The 19271-nt window shown below is 41.5% G+C and overlaps 1 protein-coding gene across 4 annotated transcripts in view; it reads right to left on the bottom strand.

Annotated features, from left to right (window-relative positions):
* ERCC6L2 (ERCC excision repair 6 like 2) overlaps positions 1 to 19271 on the bottom strand; it is a 154929-nt gene that overhangs the window by 54020 nt on the left and 81638 nt on the right. For all 4 annotated transcript variants that reach the window (XM_040416985.1, XM_040416986.1, XM_040416987.1 and 1 more), the window contains exons 11-15: positions 18259 to 18378; positions 13313 to 13384; positions 4574 to 4719; positions 4401 to 4496; positions 4178 to 4277 (exon numbers count right to left, since the gene is read on the bottom strand). In XM_040416985.1, the coding sequence (XP_040272919.1) occupies positions 4178 to 4277; positions 4401 to 4496; positions 4574 to 4719; positions 13313 to 13384; positions 18259 to 18378 (534 nt within the window). The remainder of the gene's footprint in view (positions 1 to 4177; positions 4278 to 4400; positions 4497 to 4573; positions 4720 to 13312; positions 13385 to 18258; positions 18379 to 19271) is intronic.

Raw genomic sequence — 19271 nt, forward strand, 5'->3', positions numbered from 1 at the left:
CATTGGGGTCTGAGCTGAGGTCTGATTGGGGGTCTGATCTGAGGTCTTATATATATATATTTTTTTACTTTCTATTTTTCCATGTAATACAAGTACAGTGGGAGGAACATGACAACAATATCTCATTTAACATTAATACATTCAAACACTTCATAAATTATGTTAGAGACAGATATATCTTCACCAAAAGGACAGTCAATGTTCCCACCCTCTGTTCCTATATCCAATATAAAAAAGGAGTATTGTTTTTCTCCCTAACCCCAACCCGAAATCCCTCCCTCTTCCCTTTTATGTTATCTTGCTGTCTCCGGAGCCTGGCGGAAACGGCGGAAAACCCGTCGAACGTGCAGCCTCCTTGAACACCCGAGTGAATTAGATATATCACTTAAGGAGAGGGATCCCGACCGGCCCCAGCACTCAAGCTGTGACCATTTTGCCCATGACCTTTTCCATCGTGCCAACAGTTTTTTGGATATCCATGCATATTTTTCATAGTGCTTCACCTTATCCATCAGTTTTTTCCATTCTGCAAGGGAAGGGGGGTCAGCTGATCCACATTTTCTTGCAATTATTACTCTAGCTAGTAACATGCTCTTCAACCAGACTATCAGGTCCCAGTGTTCCCAGAATAGCGAGCTTGATTCCTATTTCAGGGCTGTTTCCCAGTTTGTTAACCAAAGTTTCATTAATTTCTGCCCAATATTGCTGTATTTTTGGGCAGCTCCAGATCATGTTGTAAAATTTGGCCTGTCCAGATCGACATTTTGGGCACTTAGCTTCCATTTTCCCGTACATATTCGCTATCTGTTGTGGGGAAAGATACAATCGGTGTACTATTTTAAATTGTATAAGTCTAAAATTAGCAGAAATGGTTACCCAATTTATATTTTTATATACCCTTACCCAATTAATATTAGGGTCTCCTCCGATCTCCCGTTCCCTCTTCTTTACACTTTTAAAATGTATCATATTAGCTAATCCATCTTTAATTTGCTTATAAATCTGTGATATAGAAGTTTTTACATCTTTCCGGTGGAAGCAAAAATCCGTGAAACTATTGTCTACTACGCTTAAAAAGTGCTTATTCTTAATACTAAGAAAAATGTGTTGTAATTGTGTGTACCTGAACCAGAACATGTTATCTAATTGAGAGCCGTGAAGGATTTCTTTAGCGGTTCTAATACTCCCAGCTTCAGTTACGTGCAAGTTTGATTGATGAACAAGAGAGAATCTCCCGGGAGATAGCAGAATTTTTGAATCTTAATCTTGGTTCCTCGCATATACACTTCGTGTGGGACGCACTTAAAGCTTTAATTCGAGGCGTGTATGTGGGACAAATAAAGAGGAGAAAAGCCATTTTTGCTAAAACTAAAAAACAATTAGAAGCTAGGGTAGGTGAACTAGAAACTGAGATAATTAGGAATAAAACTAACAAAAAGCTGCAAGAACTAAATAAAGCTCGGAAGGAGCATAAAAACTATCTCTTCAATAAGGCCCAACAGAGGATTTTCTTTAGCGGCCCGAAATACTTCTGCGAAGCCGGAAAACCGAGCCATCTGCTCTCCTCTATAATTCAGAACCAACAAAGTCAGAATAAAATCCAAAGTATTAGAGCAAGAAATGGTCAGATTCTGACTGACAGCAAAGAAATAGAGAGGGAATTCATGATTTTTTTTCTCCACATTATACAACTATAATGGGACCGAAAAGGAACTGGACAATCTCTTTCAGAAGTTAAATATCATAACCCTGTTGGAAAATGAAAGGGCCCTTCTAAATGCACCAATTCAGTTAGGCGAGTTACACGTGGCCCTAGGTTCCATTCAGGGTAACTCCGTACCCGGCTCAGATGGACTCTTATTTGAAATCTATAGGAGACACGGGGAGGTTCTCCTCCCACTTCTCCTACGAGTCCTCAATGAGTCCTATATAGCAGGCTCCCTTCCGAGCTCACTTTCAGAGGTCATTATTGTCCTTAACCCAAAAAAAAACAAAGACTTAAATGACCCAAGCTATTACCGTCCAATATTCCTCTTGAACACAGATTTTAAGATATGTGCAAAAATCTTCGCAATCCGATTAAAAAAAGTGAGGAAAATTGATTCACTCAGATCAAACCGGTTTCATACCCAAGACATGCCCACACTAATATTCGTAGGGCTATGACTAACATCCAGGTGGGGGAAGGTGAGGACCGCTCCATCCTGTCATTGGATGCCGCGAAGGCCTTCGACAGGTTGGAGTGGAACTTCCTTTGGAGGGTGATGGCTGAAATGAATCTGGGGAAAGAATTTATTTGCTGGATAAAGCTGTTGTCCAGCTTTTTGACAGTGCGAATAAGTATTGATGGGTCTTGCTCATCCCCATTTGGGCTTTAGCGAGGTACCAGACAGGGATGCCCCCTCTCTCCTCTTCTTTTCGCATTATTCCTGGAACCTCTCGCTTGCTTAATTAGGCAGGATGAACGTATCTCTGGGTTTGGGATCAGAGGCTCTCAGGATAAAATCAGTCTTTATGCAGATGATATTCTAATTTTTTTAAAAGAGGGAGGTGCAACCACGGCTCATGTTATGAAGGTAATTAATGGGTTCGGTTGCCTCTCCGGTCTTGAGATTAATTGGGCAAAGTCAGTATATCTCCCAACTTCGGAATGCAGAAAGAATAGAGGAATATGGAGAACTGCTCGCTGCCACAGAGATAATTTACCTCGGGGTAAAGACTAGGGCCTTTGCAGGGGATTTTAACAAACTTAATCTAGCTCCGTTGGAGGATAAAATAAAAAACTAAATCAGAGTCTGGCAGAAATTGCCTCTCGGGCAAGCAGATAGAATAGCACTTATTAAAATGGTGCTGCTCCCTCAAATTCTATATATTCTCTCTGCTTGACCGATCTGGATCAATGATGCTTACTTTAATCATATTGATAAGCTTTTCAATGACCTGATATGGGGCCGGAAAAGAGTCAGAATTAAGCAGAGATTCCTGTGGCTGGAGGAGGAGGGGGGGGGGGGGGGGGGGAAGAATATCCCTTCCATATATCCAAGGTTACTATATGGCCGCACAAATCCAATGGTGCATGGGGCAAAGAGAGAACAACCTAGTGCAATACCTTATTAGAGACTATGAGGGGTCCCAGAGAGACATTTTTAGTATTTTAGAAACGGGGTACTTAGCTACCTGAGGGAAAGACTGCCCCATAAGTGAAATGCTACAACGGGTTTGGTAAAAATTAAAAAGGTGTTAGGAATTACACAGGGTTTAAGTTTCACTCCACTCTGGCATAACTTTAATTTAAAGGAACTTTTGAAAATAGAACATAGCACATATTGGCAAAAAAGGGGAATAGTGCTTGTCTCGCACGTATCTGAGGTCTTATTAACATTGGGCATCTGATTGGGGCTGTCAGCTGAGGTCTAATTAACACTGGTGGTCTGACTGGAGGTCTAATGAAAAATAATTTTCCTTATTGTCCTCCTCTAAAACCTAGGTGCGTCTTATGGGCCAGTGCATCCTATAGGACAAAAAAACTGTATATATATTTTTTTTGTTTACATAGCAGACTATGGGTGACGTATGCCACTGCATGGCTACAGTAGTATTACTATAGTAGTATCTCAGTTGTGCTTTGTCATATCAAACTACAATATCCTCCTAGAAGAAATGCATCTGATGGAGCATGTCACAATTATTTTTCTGATAGATTTGCTTTCTAAAATGAACTAGAAGCCCCTATAGCTGCCAGTATCCCTGAGTTGGTTGTTACTTAATCAAAGAATTATACTATAATAATATACAGTGAATCACTACTAGTCTATGAATTTGCTTCTGCTCTTTAGGAAAGCCAGGGTCAGATGTGACATGATGATGGACCTCTATGACTTATGATGTCGTCTTGTCATGGTTTCTGTCATTTTGATAGCAAGAATAGCAAATAATTGATGGAATTGCAGAGAAAAAAATAAAACAAATTACCAATGAAATTCCAATGCAGATGTGAATAGGGCCTTAGATGCCAAACTGATGCTGAATACTCAAGAAATAAACAAACACTTTCAATTTTTGACAAATAATACCCGACAACAGACAAAATGATTGGCAGCAGACAGCAGATATAATCACATGGATATACTTTATCGGTCTACTATGTGCAATTATTTTGAAATTGGTGGCTACTAACCTGTTTGTAAACCTGTCTTAAATATATAATCTCCTCCACTGTCCCCAATGCTATTAGCCTTAAGACTTTCACATCTCTACACTGTCCAATTCGATAAGCTCTGTAAAAAAATGAAATCATATGAAATCTATATTACAGTTCACATGAGAGCTGAACATTCCAAAGATGGCATTCCTTGAGATAAAAAAAAATCTTAGACTTAAAAAAATAATAACAAAATTACCTGTCAATTGCCTGGAGGTCATTGGCTGGATTCCAAGTTGGGTCAAAGACTACAACTACATTTGCGCCAACAAAATTAAGCCCAAGTCCACCAGCCCTTTAACAAGAAAAAAGTTAAATCATAACTTGCAAGCCAATTTACAGGTTTGTAATCTTCAAACTAGATCTACTTACATAGTGGAAACTAAACAGATATTCACATCTTGCATACTATTGAATTCCTTCACTATTTTAACTCTGTCTTCTGCCTTTGTGCCGCCATCAAGTCTCCGATACTCTAGCCCTGATGCCATGCAATATCGCTCCAAGACATCAAGCAGCTGAAATATAAGTATGAACCTTGTGAAATTGGTAAGAAAGACTGAGAACAAAGTCACATTGCATGAAGAATAACATCTGTAATGATCTCTTACACTCTGGATAATAAGAACAAAGGGGGACATGTATCAAGATCTGCATCTTCATCACCGGTCTCGATTCCCCCTGAGCAGCCGAAGGATGAGCCTAAGTTATGCTGTGGTGCAGGCCTCGGCATAGATTTAGCATATCCTCACTCATGCGTGTGACAGACTATATTCTACGGCAGTCTCCTAGCTGCCGTAGATTTCTATTTTCATTCACACAAGTCAAGACCTCAACACAATTGAAATGTTGTGATGAGACCTTAAGAATACTGTATATAAATAAATGCCAAGGAACCTCAATGAAGTGAAGCAACATTGTAAAGAAGAGTGGGAGAAAATTCCTCCTGGGTGATGTGAGAAACTGATCATCATACAGAAAACGATTACTTCAAGATATTGCTGCTAAAAGTACAGTAGGTCTACAAGTTCTTGATTCTTGAGATGTACATAGTTTTTTTTTAACACATGGCTTTTCCACTTTGGCTTCATTTTTGTTGAATAAATCATGACACAATGGAATCTGTTGTGTGCTGTTCACCTGAGGTTGTATTTACTTTATTTAAGACCTTCTAAGGACCAGATGATTTTTTATTATGCCCTGATACGTAAAACCATAGGGATTTATATAGGGTGTACTTTTTCTTTTAACTGTATCTGTTATTGGGAACTACATGTTAAAGCCCCTTTAATTCCCTGGTTCCATGCTTGGTTTCTATGAGGAAGCAAGTGCTAATCTGCATGTTAGTCATGTGGCTGTTCTGAACTTCTGATATATATAGATTTTGCAACAGCATTTAAAACTGCATCATGCAATAGCCTTGTACTGAAGCTGCAGGCAACAATATGCTGTGGTGCTTGTAAGTTTATGAACCCTTCCAAATTTTCAGTATTTCTACATAAATTTGCCTAAAACTACATCAGATTTTCACACAAGTTCTAAAAGCAAATAAAGCTAACCAAATCAAACAAATAAGTCAAAAATATTAGATTTGGTCATTTATTGATGACAATGATACAATATCACGACTGTGAGCACGACTGTGAGTGGCAAAAGTATGTGAACCTTTCCATTCAGTATCTGGTGTGACCCCCTTGTGCAGCAATAATTGCAACTAAACATTTCCAGTAATTGTTGAATAGTCCTAAACATCAGCTTGGAGGAATTTTAGCCCATATCTCTGTACAAAACAGCTTGTTGGGTCCATCTACAACTTTGACTTAGCCATTTCAAAACTTAAAGTTTTTTCTTCTTTAATCATTCTGTGGTATAAGAACTTGTGTGCTTAAGATCATCGTGCTGCATGACACATGTTCTCTTGAGACTTAGTGAATGGACAGATGTCCCAACATATATTCCTTTAGAATTTACTAGTGTAATTCAGAAATAACTTTTCTGATAACAGGCTGTCCTGGCCCAGATGGAGCAAAACAGGCCCAAACCATGATACTACCACCACTGTGTTTTATAGAGAGGATGAGGTTTTTATACAGTGCAAACAACGTTTCTCATTTAAACCAAAAAGTTATATTTTGGTCGCATCCAGAAGATAGGTCATCAGTTATAAAAATCCTGGAAAACCCTTTTAACCGGCTGCTCCAAATGGGAGAGAGGAAGACAGGTACCAAGTTCTTGGCTTGGTGGGTATCCCAGTCAGACACCCGCCGACTAGACACATATCCCCTATTGTGTAGATAGGTATAAATGTTTGTCATGGTACCTCCCCATTATAGAAAGACCTAGATAAGCTTGGGCAAAACTCTGGCAGACAAATATTAATGTTGCTTAAAGTAAAGCAAGGCTCCTAGGCCACAGTAATCATACTACCCCATATACAATAAATGGAAAAAAACAAGGGACAAGGACTTAGGTATTCTGGTTACAAGTAAGCTAAGCAGCAGTACTTAATGTCAGACAGCAGCTGCAAAAGCAAATTAAATTTTGTAATTTGAGTAATAAAAACTTTTTACCCCAATTTAATATTACCCCTTTATAACCCCTTGTAAGGCCACAGCTTAAATTATTGCTTCCGTTTTTGGCTCCACATACTATAAAGGACATGGGAGAGCTAGAAGGTTAATCAGATTATTTAAGGGCATGGAAGGTCTCTGTAATAAAGAGAGGCTTGAAAAATCAGGCTTGTTTAGCTTAGGATAAAAGCCACCTTAAAGGGAATCTGTCATCAGCTTTATGCTGACCTCACTAAGGGCAGCATAAAGTAGTGACAGAAATGCTGATTTCAGCGGTGTGTCACACATGAGCTAAATGTAACTGCTTACCGAGAACCAGGATCCTAATCATTGCAGTTCAGGCCTATCTGAAGAAATCTACCTGAGAAGAGTCATGGTTATTCATAATCTCCTACTCTCACCACCCACCTGCTGATGATTGGCAGTTCTCTCCTAGAGAGAAAGGGAGAAAACTAGGTAGAAGACTGTCACTCATCAGCAGGTGGGCAGGAATTTATGAATAACCATGACTCTTCTCAGGTGGCCGTGACTCTTTTCCAGGCCCAGTCTGCAAGGATTGTGATGTTGGTTCTCGGCAACCACTTACTTTTAACTTATAAATGACAGACCGCTGAAATTAACTCACCTGTCTCTAATTTATTCTGCCGTTAGTATGGGCAGCACAAAGTTGATGACAGGTTCCCTTTAAAGGGAATTTCAAGGCACCTTGGACTCATTATAGGAATGGATTATTTACAGTTAAGAGTAATCAAATGACAGTATCTGCCATTACTACCAAAAGAGGTAGCAAAAAGGGTTAGATATTTATGCAACAGCAGATGGCATTAAAGGGGTTATCCAGTAATAAATATTGATGACCTATTGTCACCGCAAGCTCTCTGAGAAGGTCTGTACCTCTTGCATGATGTTCTTTGTTTTGGTTTCACTTTGTCATCTCCTTTCCTTCTCCCAGCTGTCACCTATTTACACTAATTGCCTCCCTTTATATTCCCTCCCATACTGCCTCACTTTGCGGTTTATACTACTTCCTGGATTTAAGTGTTCACTGCTGGAGACTTCTGTTACTGCTTGTTCAGATAAGTCCTTTCATGTATTGTGTTTCCTTGCTGGCTTGATTCTAGGTGACCCTGACTCCCTCCGTATTAAGTGCAGGGAGCCGGTGGTCGTGTCCGCTCACTATTATAGGGTTTTCAGGTGTCACACAGTCTAGGTACGAGGGCATGCAATCGTCTACCTCTGAGACCCTTGTATGTGCTTAGCAGTCAGGGTGAGCTCTTAGGGTTTTATAGGGGTCACCTTTATGCTCCTTAGTTTGGGATCAAGCCAGTCGGATGTTTATCCATAACTTCCAGCTATCTGCAACATCATCCGTGACATTATAAACCGCCATAACCGTCTTAAGCACGGATCCGGTTTCAGCCTTGATTGACCGCATGCAAGGTCTTTCCCTGGAGGTAGCAGACCTCGTAAAACTGTGTCTCAGTTTCAGGTGACCGGTTTTGCTTGCGTTCATGGAGTTTGTTCCGAGCCTAAGATCTCGCTTCCGGATACGTTCTCCGGGGGTAGTGAGAATTTTGTTCGCTTTAGAGAGGCTTGCAAACTCAATTTTCGCCTACTTCCCCATTCCTCTGGTGATGAGGAGCAGAAGGTGGGGATCATCATCTCGCTGCTCAGGGATAACGCTCAGTCTTGGGCCTCTTTGCTGCCGGTGGGGGCACGGCCCCTCCGATCGGTGGATGAATTTTTTGTAGCCCTGGGGCAGATATATGATGACCCGGATTGTATTGCTCTGGCTGAATCTAAACTGCGTCTTTTATGCCAGGGTAAACAGTCCGCAGAGATATATTGTTCTGAATTTCGGAGATGGGCAGCTGATACTGGTTGGAACGATGCTGCACTCCGAAGTCAATTTTGCCATGGTCTTTCGGAGGGATTGAAAGATGCATTTGCTTTTCATGAGAGACCTGCCTCGTTGGAGTCTGCCATGTCTCTAGCTGTTCGTATTGACAGGCGTCTTAGAGAGAGAGGAGAGACCACTCCTTCCTGTCATATTCAGTCCAAGGACAGTGGGGCGGTCTCATTCAGTGCGCAGGAGCCTCAGTCTCTCTAAATCCCCTCTGACCAGGAGGCCATGCAGCTGCGTTTGCTTGCCTCTGATAGTAGAGGATTCAGCTCTCAGAGGAGGGTTTGTTTCTGTTGTGGGGGTATAAATCATTTGGCTAATGTTTGCCCCTCTAGGAGATTCAGGGAGTTTTCTGAGGGTAATAAAGAAACAAAAAGAAAAAAAACCTCTAAAAACTTTCCATTTGCTACTATTGGCCAGGTTGATGCGGAAATTGAAGGTTTGCCGTTTGCTTGTAGTTCCCGTTTTGTCCTACCTGCCAGGGTGGCGCTAGATAGCAAGAACATTGTTTGTGAGATTTTTGTAGATAGTGGAATAGCTGTCAATCTCATTGATAATCAATTTGCTATAACACATGGTTTCCAGGTATGCACTTTGGAAAAGGATATACCTGTTTTTGCTATCGATTCCGCTCCACTTTCTCAAAAATCGTTAAAGGGCATAGTTCACAATATCCGTTTGACTGTGGGTGATGCTCATGTTGAGGATATGTCATGTTTCGTCCTAAGCGGATTACCTACTCCTCTAGTGTTGGGGCTACCCTGGCTCACTAAACATAACCCGACCATTGATTGGCAAGCAAGGCAAATAAATGGTTGGAGTGACTTTTGCAGAGAGAATTGCCTCACGGCGTCTCTTTCAGAGGTTTCTACCAAGACTTTACCGTCTTTTCTCTCTGAATTTTCGGATGTGTTTTTGGAGAGTGGTGTCCAGGAGCTGCCCCCTCACCGGGAGTACAATTGCCCTATTAATCTCATCCCAGGCGCCAAGCTGCCAAAATCACGTTTATACAATCACTCCCAACCTGAAAGAGTCGCTATGCGTACTTATATCTCTGAGAGCCTGAGAAAGGGACACATCCGACCCTCAAAGTCACCTGTTGCCGCTGTTTTTTTATTTGTTAAGAAAAAAGATGGTTCTTTAAGACCTTGTCTGGATTTCAGGGAGCTGAACTGTATCACAATTCGTGACCCATATCCGCTTCCTCTGATCCCGGACCTGTTTAACCAGATTGTTGGGGCTAAAGTTTTTTCTAAGTTGGATTTAAGAGGGGCATACAACCTAGTCAGGGTCAGAATGGAAGACGGCCTTCAATACCCCTGAGGGTCATTTCGAGAATTTGGTTATGCCCTTTGGTTTGATGAATGCTCCGGCCGTCTTCCAACATTTTGTGAACAGCATTTTTATCATTTAATGGGGAAATTTGTACTGGTGTATCTAGATGACATTTAGATTTTTTTCTCCTGATTTCAAAACTCATAGGGACCACCTACGTCAGGTCTTGCTCATTCTGCGGGAGGATAAATTGTACGCTAAACTGGAAAAATGTGTGTTTGCGGTTCCGGAGATTGAATTTCTTGGTTTTCTTCTCTCCGCTTCTGGTTTTCGCATGGACCCTGAGAAGGTCCGCGCCGTGCTTGATTGGGAGCTTTCTGAGAATCAGAAGGTGCTGATGCGGTTTTTGGGTTTTGCCAATTATTACAGAAAGTTCATTTTGAATTATTCCTCTGTTGTTAAGCCACTCACTGATATGACTAAAAAGGGGGTAGATTTTTTCCTCCTGGTCGGTAGATGCGCTTAAGGCCTTTTCTAGAATCAAAGAGAGTTTTGCTTCCGCTCCCATTTTGGTACAACCTGATGTCTCTCTACCTTTTATTGTGGAGGTGGACGCTTCTGAGGTGGGTGTGGGTGCGGTCTTATCTCAGGGTCCCTCTCCTGCCAAATGGCGACAGTGTTCCTTTTTCTCAAGGAAACTCTCCTCCGCAGAGAGAAATTACGATGTGGGAGATAGTGAGTTGTTGGCCATCAAATTAGCTTTTGAGGAATGGCGCCATTGGCTAGAGGGAGCCAGACACCCTATTACTGTGTTTACCGACCATAAAAATCTGGCCTACTTGGAATCAGCCAAGCGTCTGAACCCGAGACAGGCCAGATGGTCTTTATTCTTTTCTAAGTTTAATTTTGTTGTCACGTTCCGCCCTGGGGTTAAAAATGTGAAGGCTGATGCCCTGTCACGTTGTTTTCCAGGAGGGGGGGAACTTTGAAGACCCGGGTCCCATTTTGGCTGAAGGGGTGGTCGTCTCTGCTCTTTATCCTGATTTGGAGGCAGAGGTTCAGGCAGCCCAGGCAGAGGCTCCTGATCTTTGTCCTCCTGGGAGGTTGTTTGTGCCTCTCGCTTTACGACACAAGGTTTTTAAGGAGCACCATGATACTGTCCTTGCTGAGCACCCGGGGAGTAGAGCCACAGTGGATCTCATTGCTCGGAGATTCTGGTGGCCGGATCTTTGTAAGACGGTTGAGGGTTTTGTGGCAGCCTGCGAGACCTGCGCTCGTGCCAAGGTCCCTCATTCACGGCCATCGGGTTCTCTCCTCCCGTTACCCATTCCTTCCCGTCCTTGGACGCATCTGTCCATGGACTTCATTACGGACCTGCCTCGTTCCTCGGGGAAGACTGTGATTCTGGTAGTGATTCTGGTTTTAGCAAAATGGCGCATTTCATTCCCTTTCCTGGGTTACCCAATGCCAAGACGCTGGCGCAAGCATTTGTTGATCACATTGTCAAATTGCATTGCATTCCTTCGGACATCGTTTCTGATAGGGGCACGCAATTTGTTTTCAGATTCTGGAAGGCCTTCTGTTCTCGCTTGGGGGTTCGGTTGTCATTCTCTTCTGCTTTTCACCCACAGTCGAATGGTCAGACCGAACGCGTCAATCAGAATTTGGAGACATATCTGCACTGTTTTGTGGCAGAGAATCAGGAGGATTGGTGTTTTTTTGTCCCTTGCTGAGTTTGCTTTAAATAACCGTCGCCAGGAGTCCTCTGATAAGTCACCATTTTTTTGTGCATATGGGTTTCATCCGCAGTTTGGGACATTCTCTGGAGAGGGGTCTTCTGGTTTACCTGATTAGGAGAGATTTCCCTCGTCTTTGTCATTTATTTGGCAAAAGATTCAGGGTAATCTGAAAAGGATGAGTGAGAGATATAAGCGTGTGGCGGATAAGAGACGTGTGCCTGGTCCGGACCTGAAAGTGGGTGATCTGGTGTGGTTGTCTACAAAGAATATCAAACTGAAGGTTCCCTTCTGGAAGTTGGGTCCTAAGTTTATTGGGCCTTACAAGATCTTGTCCGTCATCAATCCCGTTGCCTTCCGTCTTGATCTTCCTCAGACTTGGAAGATCCATAATGGTTTTCACAGGTCCCTATTAAAACCTTATGTCCAACCCACTGTACCCTCCTCTTTGCCTCCTCCTCCGATTGTTGTTGATGGTAATCTTGAATTTCAGGTCTCTAGGATTGTGGATTCTCGCATTATCTGCGGTTCTCTCCAGTACCTCGTGCATTGGGAGGGTTACAGTCCTGAGGAGAGGATGTGGGTCCCAGTGGCGGACATTAAGGCCACTCGTCTCATCAGGGCTTTCCATAGGTCCCATCCTGAGAAGGTGGGCTCTGAGTGTCCGGAGTCCACCCGTAGAGGGAGGGGTACTGTCACCGCCAGCTCTCTGAGAAGGTCTGGCAGACGTTCTTCTGTACCTCTTGAATGATGTTCTTTGTTTTGGTTTCACTTTGTCATCTCCTTTCCTTCTCCCAGCTGTCACCTATTTACACTAATTGCCTCCCTTTATATTCCCTCCCATACTGCCTCACTTTGCGGTTTATACTACTTCCTGGATTTAAGTGTTCACTGCTGGAGACTTCTGTTACTGCTTGTTCAGATAAGTCCTTTCATGTATTGTGTTTCCTTGCTGGCTTGATTCTAGGTGACCCTGACTCCCTCCGTATTAAGTGCAGGGAGCCGGTGGTCGTGTCCGCTCACTATTATAGGGTTTTCAGGTGTCACACAGTCTAGGTACGAGGGCATGCAATCGTCTACCTCTGAGACCCTTGTATGTGCTTAGCAGTCAGGGTGAGCTCTTAGGGTTTTATAGGGGTCACCTTTATGCTCCTTAGTTTGGGATCAAGCCAGTCGGATGTTTATCCATAACTTCCAGCTATCTGCAACATCATCCGTGACACCTATCTCCAGGATAGGTCATCAATATCAAAGTGGTGGAGTCCGACAACGTGACCACGGTGTCCTCTTCCTAGGCCATGTGACATAACCGTACATCGGTCACAAAGATAGGTCATCATTGCAAATTACTGTACAACAGTAATAAGTAATCTAACAATTACTGTTGTATAAGTGGTCTGAGAGCGGCTGAACTTGATGAACCGGTGTCTTTATTCAAGCTACCTATTTCAAATAAATTGTTCTAAAAAGAACCACTTTTACCAAGTGCTAAAACAAAGATTTCATTCTGCTACTGAATGCTTCTTTACAAATGTGGCAGACAGCTGTCACAAGATCATCATTTGCTTTATCAATCAGAAATCATGGTCCAGGCAACCAACCATGCCCAGCATCATATGGTGCTCACCTTCGTGGAGAAAGAGAAAAGAAGAACCTTGTCCTTATTTTTTCTGCAGTGATTTAGGAGCTGCTGAAGGACCTGTAAATGAACCACAGGACAGCAATGAACCAAGTGATCCTAAAGTTACTGCGAATACTGAAATAAATTCTACAGCGACATTAATGATGGAGAAATGTAAAGAAAATAAGTTATTACTCAGATGTTGGAATGTGGTAATAAAATGTTATTAAAGGGACAGTCATTCTAGTTAGTCTAATTCATAAGCAAAAATCAATAGGAAGAAAACATGTTTTTGGAATACGGATATTTCATCTTCCTATTTTCTCAACAGTTTACATCTATATATTCAATGTTGACTTATTCTGAACGTTACTGCAGTTATTTATTTGTGGCAATATGAAGTATTCATGTATTTTGTTCCTTCTATTGTGTCACAGAATATTTTATAATTTATCCTTGGAAAAAGACAGCAGTTTAGCTCTATTCTTTTGTCAGACATATGACATGTAACGGTCCTCTTAGGTCACCTAAATCACTGCACACTGGTAACACCAGATGAATCCTAGATATTATGGAGGGAATTTATTAAGCCCTTCTGGCTTCAAAAACACGAAAAATGGCTTTCTGCGTTTTTACACCAATCGCTACAGTTTTGAATGCTGGGTTGCATGGAGGGGGTGGCGTAAAAAGACTGGAGTAGCATTTCTAGATGAAAGGTGCACCAAATTTAACAGAAGACACATGGCATTTAATAACTTTGGCAAAAAGTACTCCAGCACAGACTCAAGCAAAACTTCAAATATGACTTCAAATATTATCCCCATGATAAATTCCCCACTATGTCACTCACAATCAGAACAAGATATGTAAAATATTTTAAAAAATGACAAAGTTTTCTCAAGATTTTAACTTGATATCAATATCCACCAGAAAAAGGACCATTGTTTGGGAGTTTACCCTGCCCACATGTTTGCATACTATAGTCTGACCAGTTGTACATGCATGAGCAAGTAGACATCTATTTTGTTACATACGGCATTAGTAAAAACCAATGAGGTGATATGGTTTAAAGGGCTTGTCCAGCATTTCACAAGCTTATCTAACACACTGCACTCCGGCCAATCAGCACTGGCTCCTACGCCCGCAGTAGACAGAGTTGGCAACTCCAGCACTGCTCCCATTGACTTCATTGGTAACTGTGCTGCAGTCACCAGCTCCAGTACACAAACAAGGGAGCTGTGTAGTTACAGTGCTAGAGCCACTCTGAAACAGCTGATCGACTGGGATGTGGGGTGTCAGATCCCTGCCAATCAGATACTGATTGCCTATTCTGAAGATAGGTCATCACTTGTAAAATTATGGACAACCCTTTTAAATAGTCTCCATTTACAGGATTTTCTGGGAAGAGCCTGAAGAGAATTTCATGTTAAACAGAGACGCTTTTCAATACACTTGCATTTCAGAAGGTGAATAGTTCACCGGATCACACTGCAGGTCATCGGATGCCACCTAACCGGGATTTTTCTGCTTCCACTTATGTGCCGCTTATTCCGTCCTGCTCACCTCTGTTGGATTCAATGTATCCACTGACTGTCATCATTGATGTCACGTACATTGGGGGCGAGGTGGATATGCTCACACATCCGCAAAGTATGTGTGGTTCAAACCCATGAGGATTGCACAATGCACGCTCAACCAAAAGCTTACATTGCACCTGCACGGCTTGGCCCTTACACAGTACAGGGGAACAAGGGGACAAAGATGGAGCTGGGAGGTGCAGTGGGCAGGCCTGATCATTGCTAAGGAGTTGTTGTGGGCAGATCTGGAGAATTCATTGTGGGGGATGCAGTCTCTAAAGACCGGAAAGTGTCGGAAAAAACACAGTTGAGGGTACATACGGTAGTCATTGCTGAATCTCTAGTGATTTCCACTCACGTGAAGGCTTTACACACAGACTAGAAGGCTTTTAAATATAGGCTTCATGGAGCAAAGCATGTTAAAACAATCTGTGAGATGTTTAGAGAAGATGTTGCTTTCTCATACTCATATTCTGAGATGCCAATTGCCCGCTCTCACAAGATGTTCCTCTGGTGAGTAGGTAAGCAATCTGGGGAAGTGTACAATGTGAATAGTGTAGTTTTTAAGAAGAGCATGTCCACATCTGGCAATGTGAGTTTCATGTGACTTTGCTGATGCAATGCTTGGTGGGAAAGAGACATTCTTCTACACTAGTTACGCCGGCGGCTCAGTGGGTAATAAATATTTAAGCCATTAGATTTATTCTGTTCTAAATATTTACATCAAGAAGACCCAGTGGCAGAGCTACAATCTGCACTTTAAGAATACAGCTTCAATGATGCCCGCAGGTGGGAAGGAAAATACACAGTTAAACAGCTCAGTAACTACTTCAGTCAGAAAGAGGAGAAAAATCACATGAAGTCAGTAAACGGACATATTAATTCTGCAGATCATGGTAGGCAAATAAAACAAAGTTATCTAAAAGCTAAAGTATGCTCTTCATTAATTTTGGCATGTGAAAAATGAGCAATTCCAAAAATATACTAAATATACTACAGGCAAATTGGCTTCATATAAAAATTGTTGGTGTTTGGGATGAGCACCTCTATGGCAGCAACTGACCCCTCCTCCCCCTCCACAACCACCCTTGTGTTTTGAACCGCTTGAGTGAGAAAAGCATATTTAACATTTGTTGTGGTTATCTTCTTAAGATCTGTCCTTTAGGCCCTTCAGGACCTGCGATTTTTCTTCTTTTCATTTTCGTTTTTCACTCTTTGACTTTCCGGAGCCATAACTTTTTTATTTTTCGGTCCACACAGCTGTATGAGGGCTTTTTTATTGTGGGACAAGTTCTACTTTTTAATGGCACCATTTAAATTTTCATAAAATGTAGTGGGAAGCTGGAACAAAATTCCAAATGCGGTGAAAGTGTAAAAAAAATGCAATTCTGCCACCGTTATTTGGGTTTTGTTTTTACAATGTTCCCTATGCGGTAAAACTTCATAAGATTACGGTGATGCTACATTTCTTGTGTTTTAATGCTGAAAAAACAATTATTTTCTTTTTCATAGCCATATTCTGCCCCATCATTTTTCTTATCGAGATGTCTACAGAGCTCTGTGAGGGCTAATTTTTTGTGGGATAAAACACAAGCCATTTTGGAGTGTGTATGACTGTCAGTTTTTATTTCATATTTTTTGGGAGGTGAAGTGACAAAAAAAATGGCTAATTGGCTATTTTATTTTTTTCCGTTATGCCATTCACCGTATGGGATAAATATTTTTACATTTTAACAGGACAGGTATTTTTGGACGCAGCGATACCCATGTTTTTTTATGTTTTTTTTATTCTAGAGAAAGGGGATGATTTGAATTTTTATATTTTTTAAAAGCTTTTACTTCTTTCCCATTTTTTTTTTTTTATGTCTGTTTACCCTAGGTGACTATAACAGTATACAAGATTCAGTATATTCTTAAGCAGGGCTGCCACTTACAGGCCTGCACTGGAATATACTAGTAATCGGCCTGGGAGCCTTGTACAAGTAACATGAGACATCATGCCCAATCTCAGCCAGAGAGAGACATCCCCGTTTGGGAAGTGCACAGCTCCCAGTTTTAGCACTCCCAGATGCTGTCGTCACATTTGACTCCCCACCCAAAAAATGTTTTTATTCTCTGACCTTTTAGAAAGGTACCTAATGCAAACTGGCGTGAAGGTAATCATCTTACCACAGACTGCATTTGTGAGTTATCCCCTCCCTTCTGATCCTCAGCTGTGTCATGTGACTAACACTCTGGCTTTCACTCTGACGAACACAGCATGTATTTGTGTGTGGACAGGAAGCCAGTTTCTGTATGTATGCCTATGGAGGAATAATGTCATGCCTATGGAAGAATCAATGTCGGTCTCATAGGAATGAATACAGAAGTTACTGACTTCCTGTCCTGTGTCAATTGGAGATCAGAGTGATGGCCTGTGATGACAAAGCTGAGGATCAGAAGGGAGGGGATAACTCACAAATACAGTCACTGGTAAGAAAATTACCTTCATTACAGTTTACATCATGTACTTTTCTAACAGATCATTTTTGTAGGAGTACTACTTTAAGGCCCTCCACCAACCTTAAAGGGGTTGTCTCACTTCAGCAAATGGCATTTATCATGTAGAGGAAGTTAATACAGGGCACTTATAAATGTATTGTTATTATCCATATTGCTTCCTTTGCTGGCTGGATTAATTTTTCCATCACATTATACACTGCTTGATTCCATGGTTACGAGGACCCCGCAATCCAGCAGCGGTGGTTGTGTACACTATAAGAAAAAGCGCTGGCCTTTTTGGTGTCCGGGACCGTGGGAATGCAACAGGCTAGTGCTTTTTCCTTTACTGTGCAAGCACGTCCACCACTGTTGCATTGCAGGGTGGCCGTAACCATGAAAATGAGCAGTGTAAAATGTGATCGAAAAATGAATCCAGCCAGCAAAGGAAGCAATATGGATAATAACAACACATTAGTAAGTGGCTTGTATTAACTTCTTCTACATGATAAATGCAATTTGCTGAAGTGAGACAACACTTTTAATCCGGCCCCATTAAAAGGTGTACATTAAGTATAAGTGTACTTTAAACACACTTGTATAAGATAAAATGCAGCTGACAATTCATAGCATGCAGTGGCATTTTATCCGGCAGAATGCCAGTATTCATGCCGAAAAATCGGTTGGCCCCTATTATAGTAAATGGGATCCATAGGGTGCCAGTGGTATCTATGCAGAATTCTGCAATTCCGACTTTAAATTCCTTTGCCAGAACAGAATTCCCAGAAGCAGATGTGGACATAGCCTTAGCTAACTACTAATGGAAAGTAAGCATGTAATGCAAAGTCGGCAACAATATCTCAAAATTCAACGTAAAAATAAAAATCACAAATGTACCTTCATTTTTCCACTGTACTTTGGGTCTGAGATGGTTTCAAATGCAGCTTCTTTACTTTGCTGAATAAACTCTGGAAACTTGGAAAACACTTCACCACAGATTCTTTGAATATGGTCCTCCTGTAAAAATAGTCAGTCACTCTCTAACCATGAGTAAAACCAGAACAAGCACGGCTTTGGTGAACAGCGCTACAAAATGGAACATATTACACTCCATACATGAAGGGTCTTTTCACATGCTCCTGCTAACAGCATATGTTGATATCTTATGTTATTTATTAAAATGACACTATGTAGGCAGCACACAACAGTAGTCATACTATATAGTGTAACTGTTACCTATAGCTTATACAAATCCAGAACATATGTACCAAAGTCAACGATAGGCTAAGGGGGAGATCTATCAAGACAGGCGCTTTCTGCACTGGTCTTAATATCCCCTGCACTGCCGGAGGATGCGCCTAATTTATGACAAGGTGCAGGACTCATCATTAATTAGGCACATTCTCCGGCAGTCCGTGCTCCTAAACAGAAATCTATACGTTAAATGGATGCCTCAGACTGATCAGAGAAGATAAGAAAAACCACTGCACTCCCAGTCTTGAATCCAATCTTGTGTTTATTAACACCGAAAAAGATAGCAACGTTTCGACACCAAGGTCTTTTTCAAGCTAATAAACACAAGATTGGATTCAAGACTGGGAGTGCAGTGGTTTTTCATATCTTCTCTGGTTACAAAGGGGGCCCTCAGGTCGGGGCCTGACACTGCGAGCACTGCTACCATTTTTGGACTGAAATCGATTAACAAGTGGTGCTGTCCTGTTTTCAAGTTGACAATGCCATTTACCCAAGAGTTCCATTGTAAAAAAAAAAAAAAAAAAAAGTATACGTTTTTTTCACCATTGTAAAAAAATACACTGCTTAAAAAAATAAAGGGAACACAAAAATAACACATCCTAGATCTGAATTAATTAAATATTCTTCTGAAATACTTTGTTCTTTACATAGTTGAA

The sequence above is a fragment of the Bufo bufo genome, chromosome 2, assembly GCF_905171765.1.
Source record: "Bufo bufo chromosome 2, aBufBuf1.1, whole genome shotgun sequence".
Classification (NCBI taxonomy): Eukaryota; Metazoa; Chordata; class Amphibia; order Anura; family Bufonidae; genus Bufo; species Bufo bufo.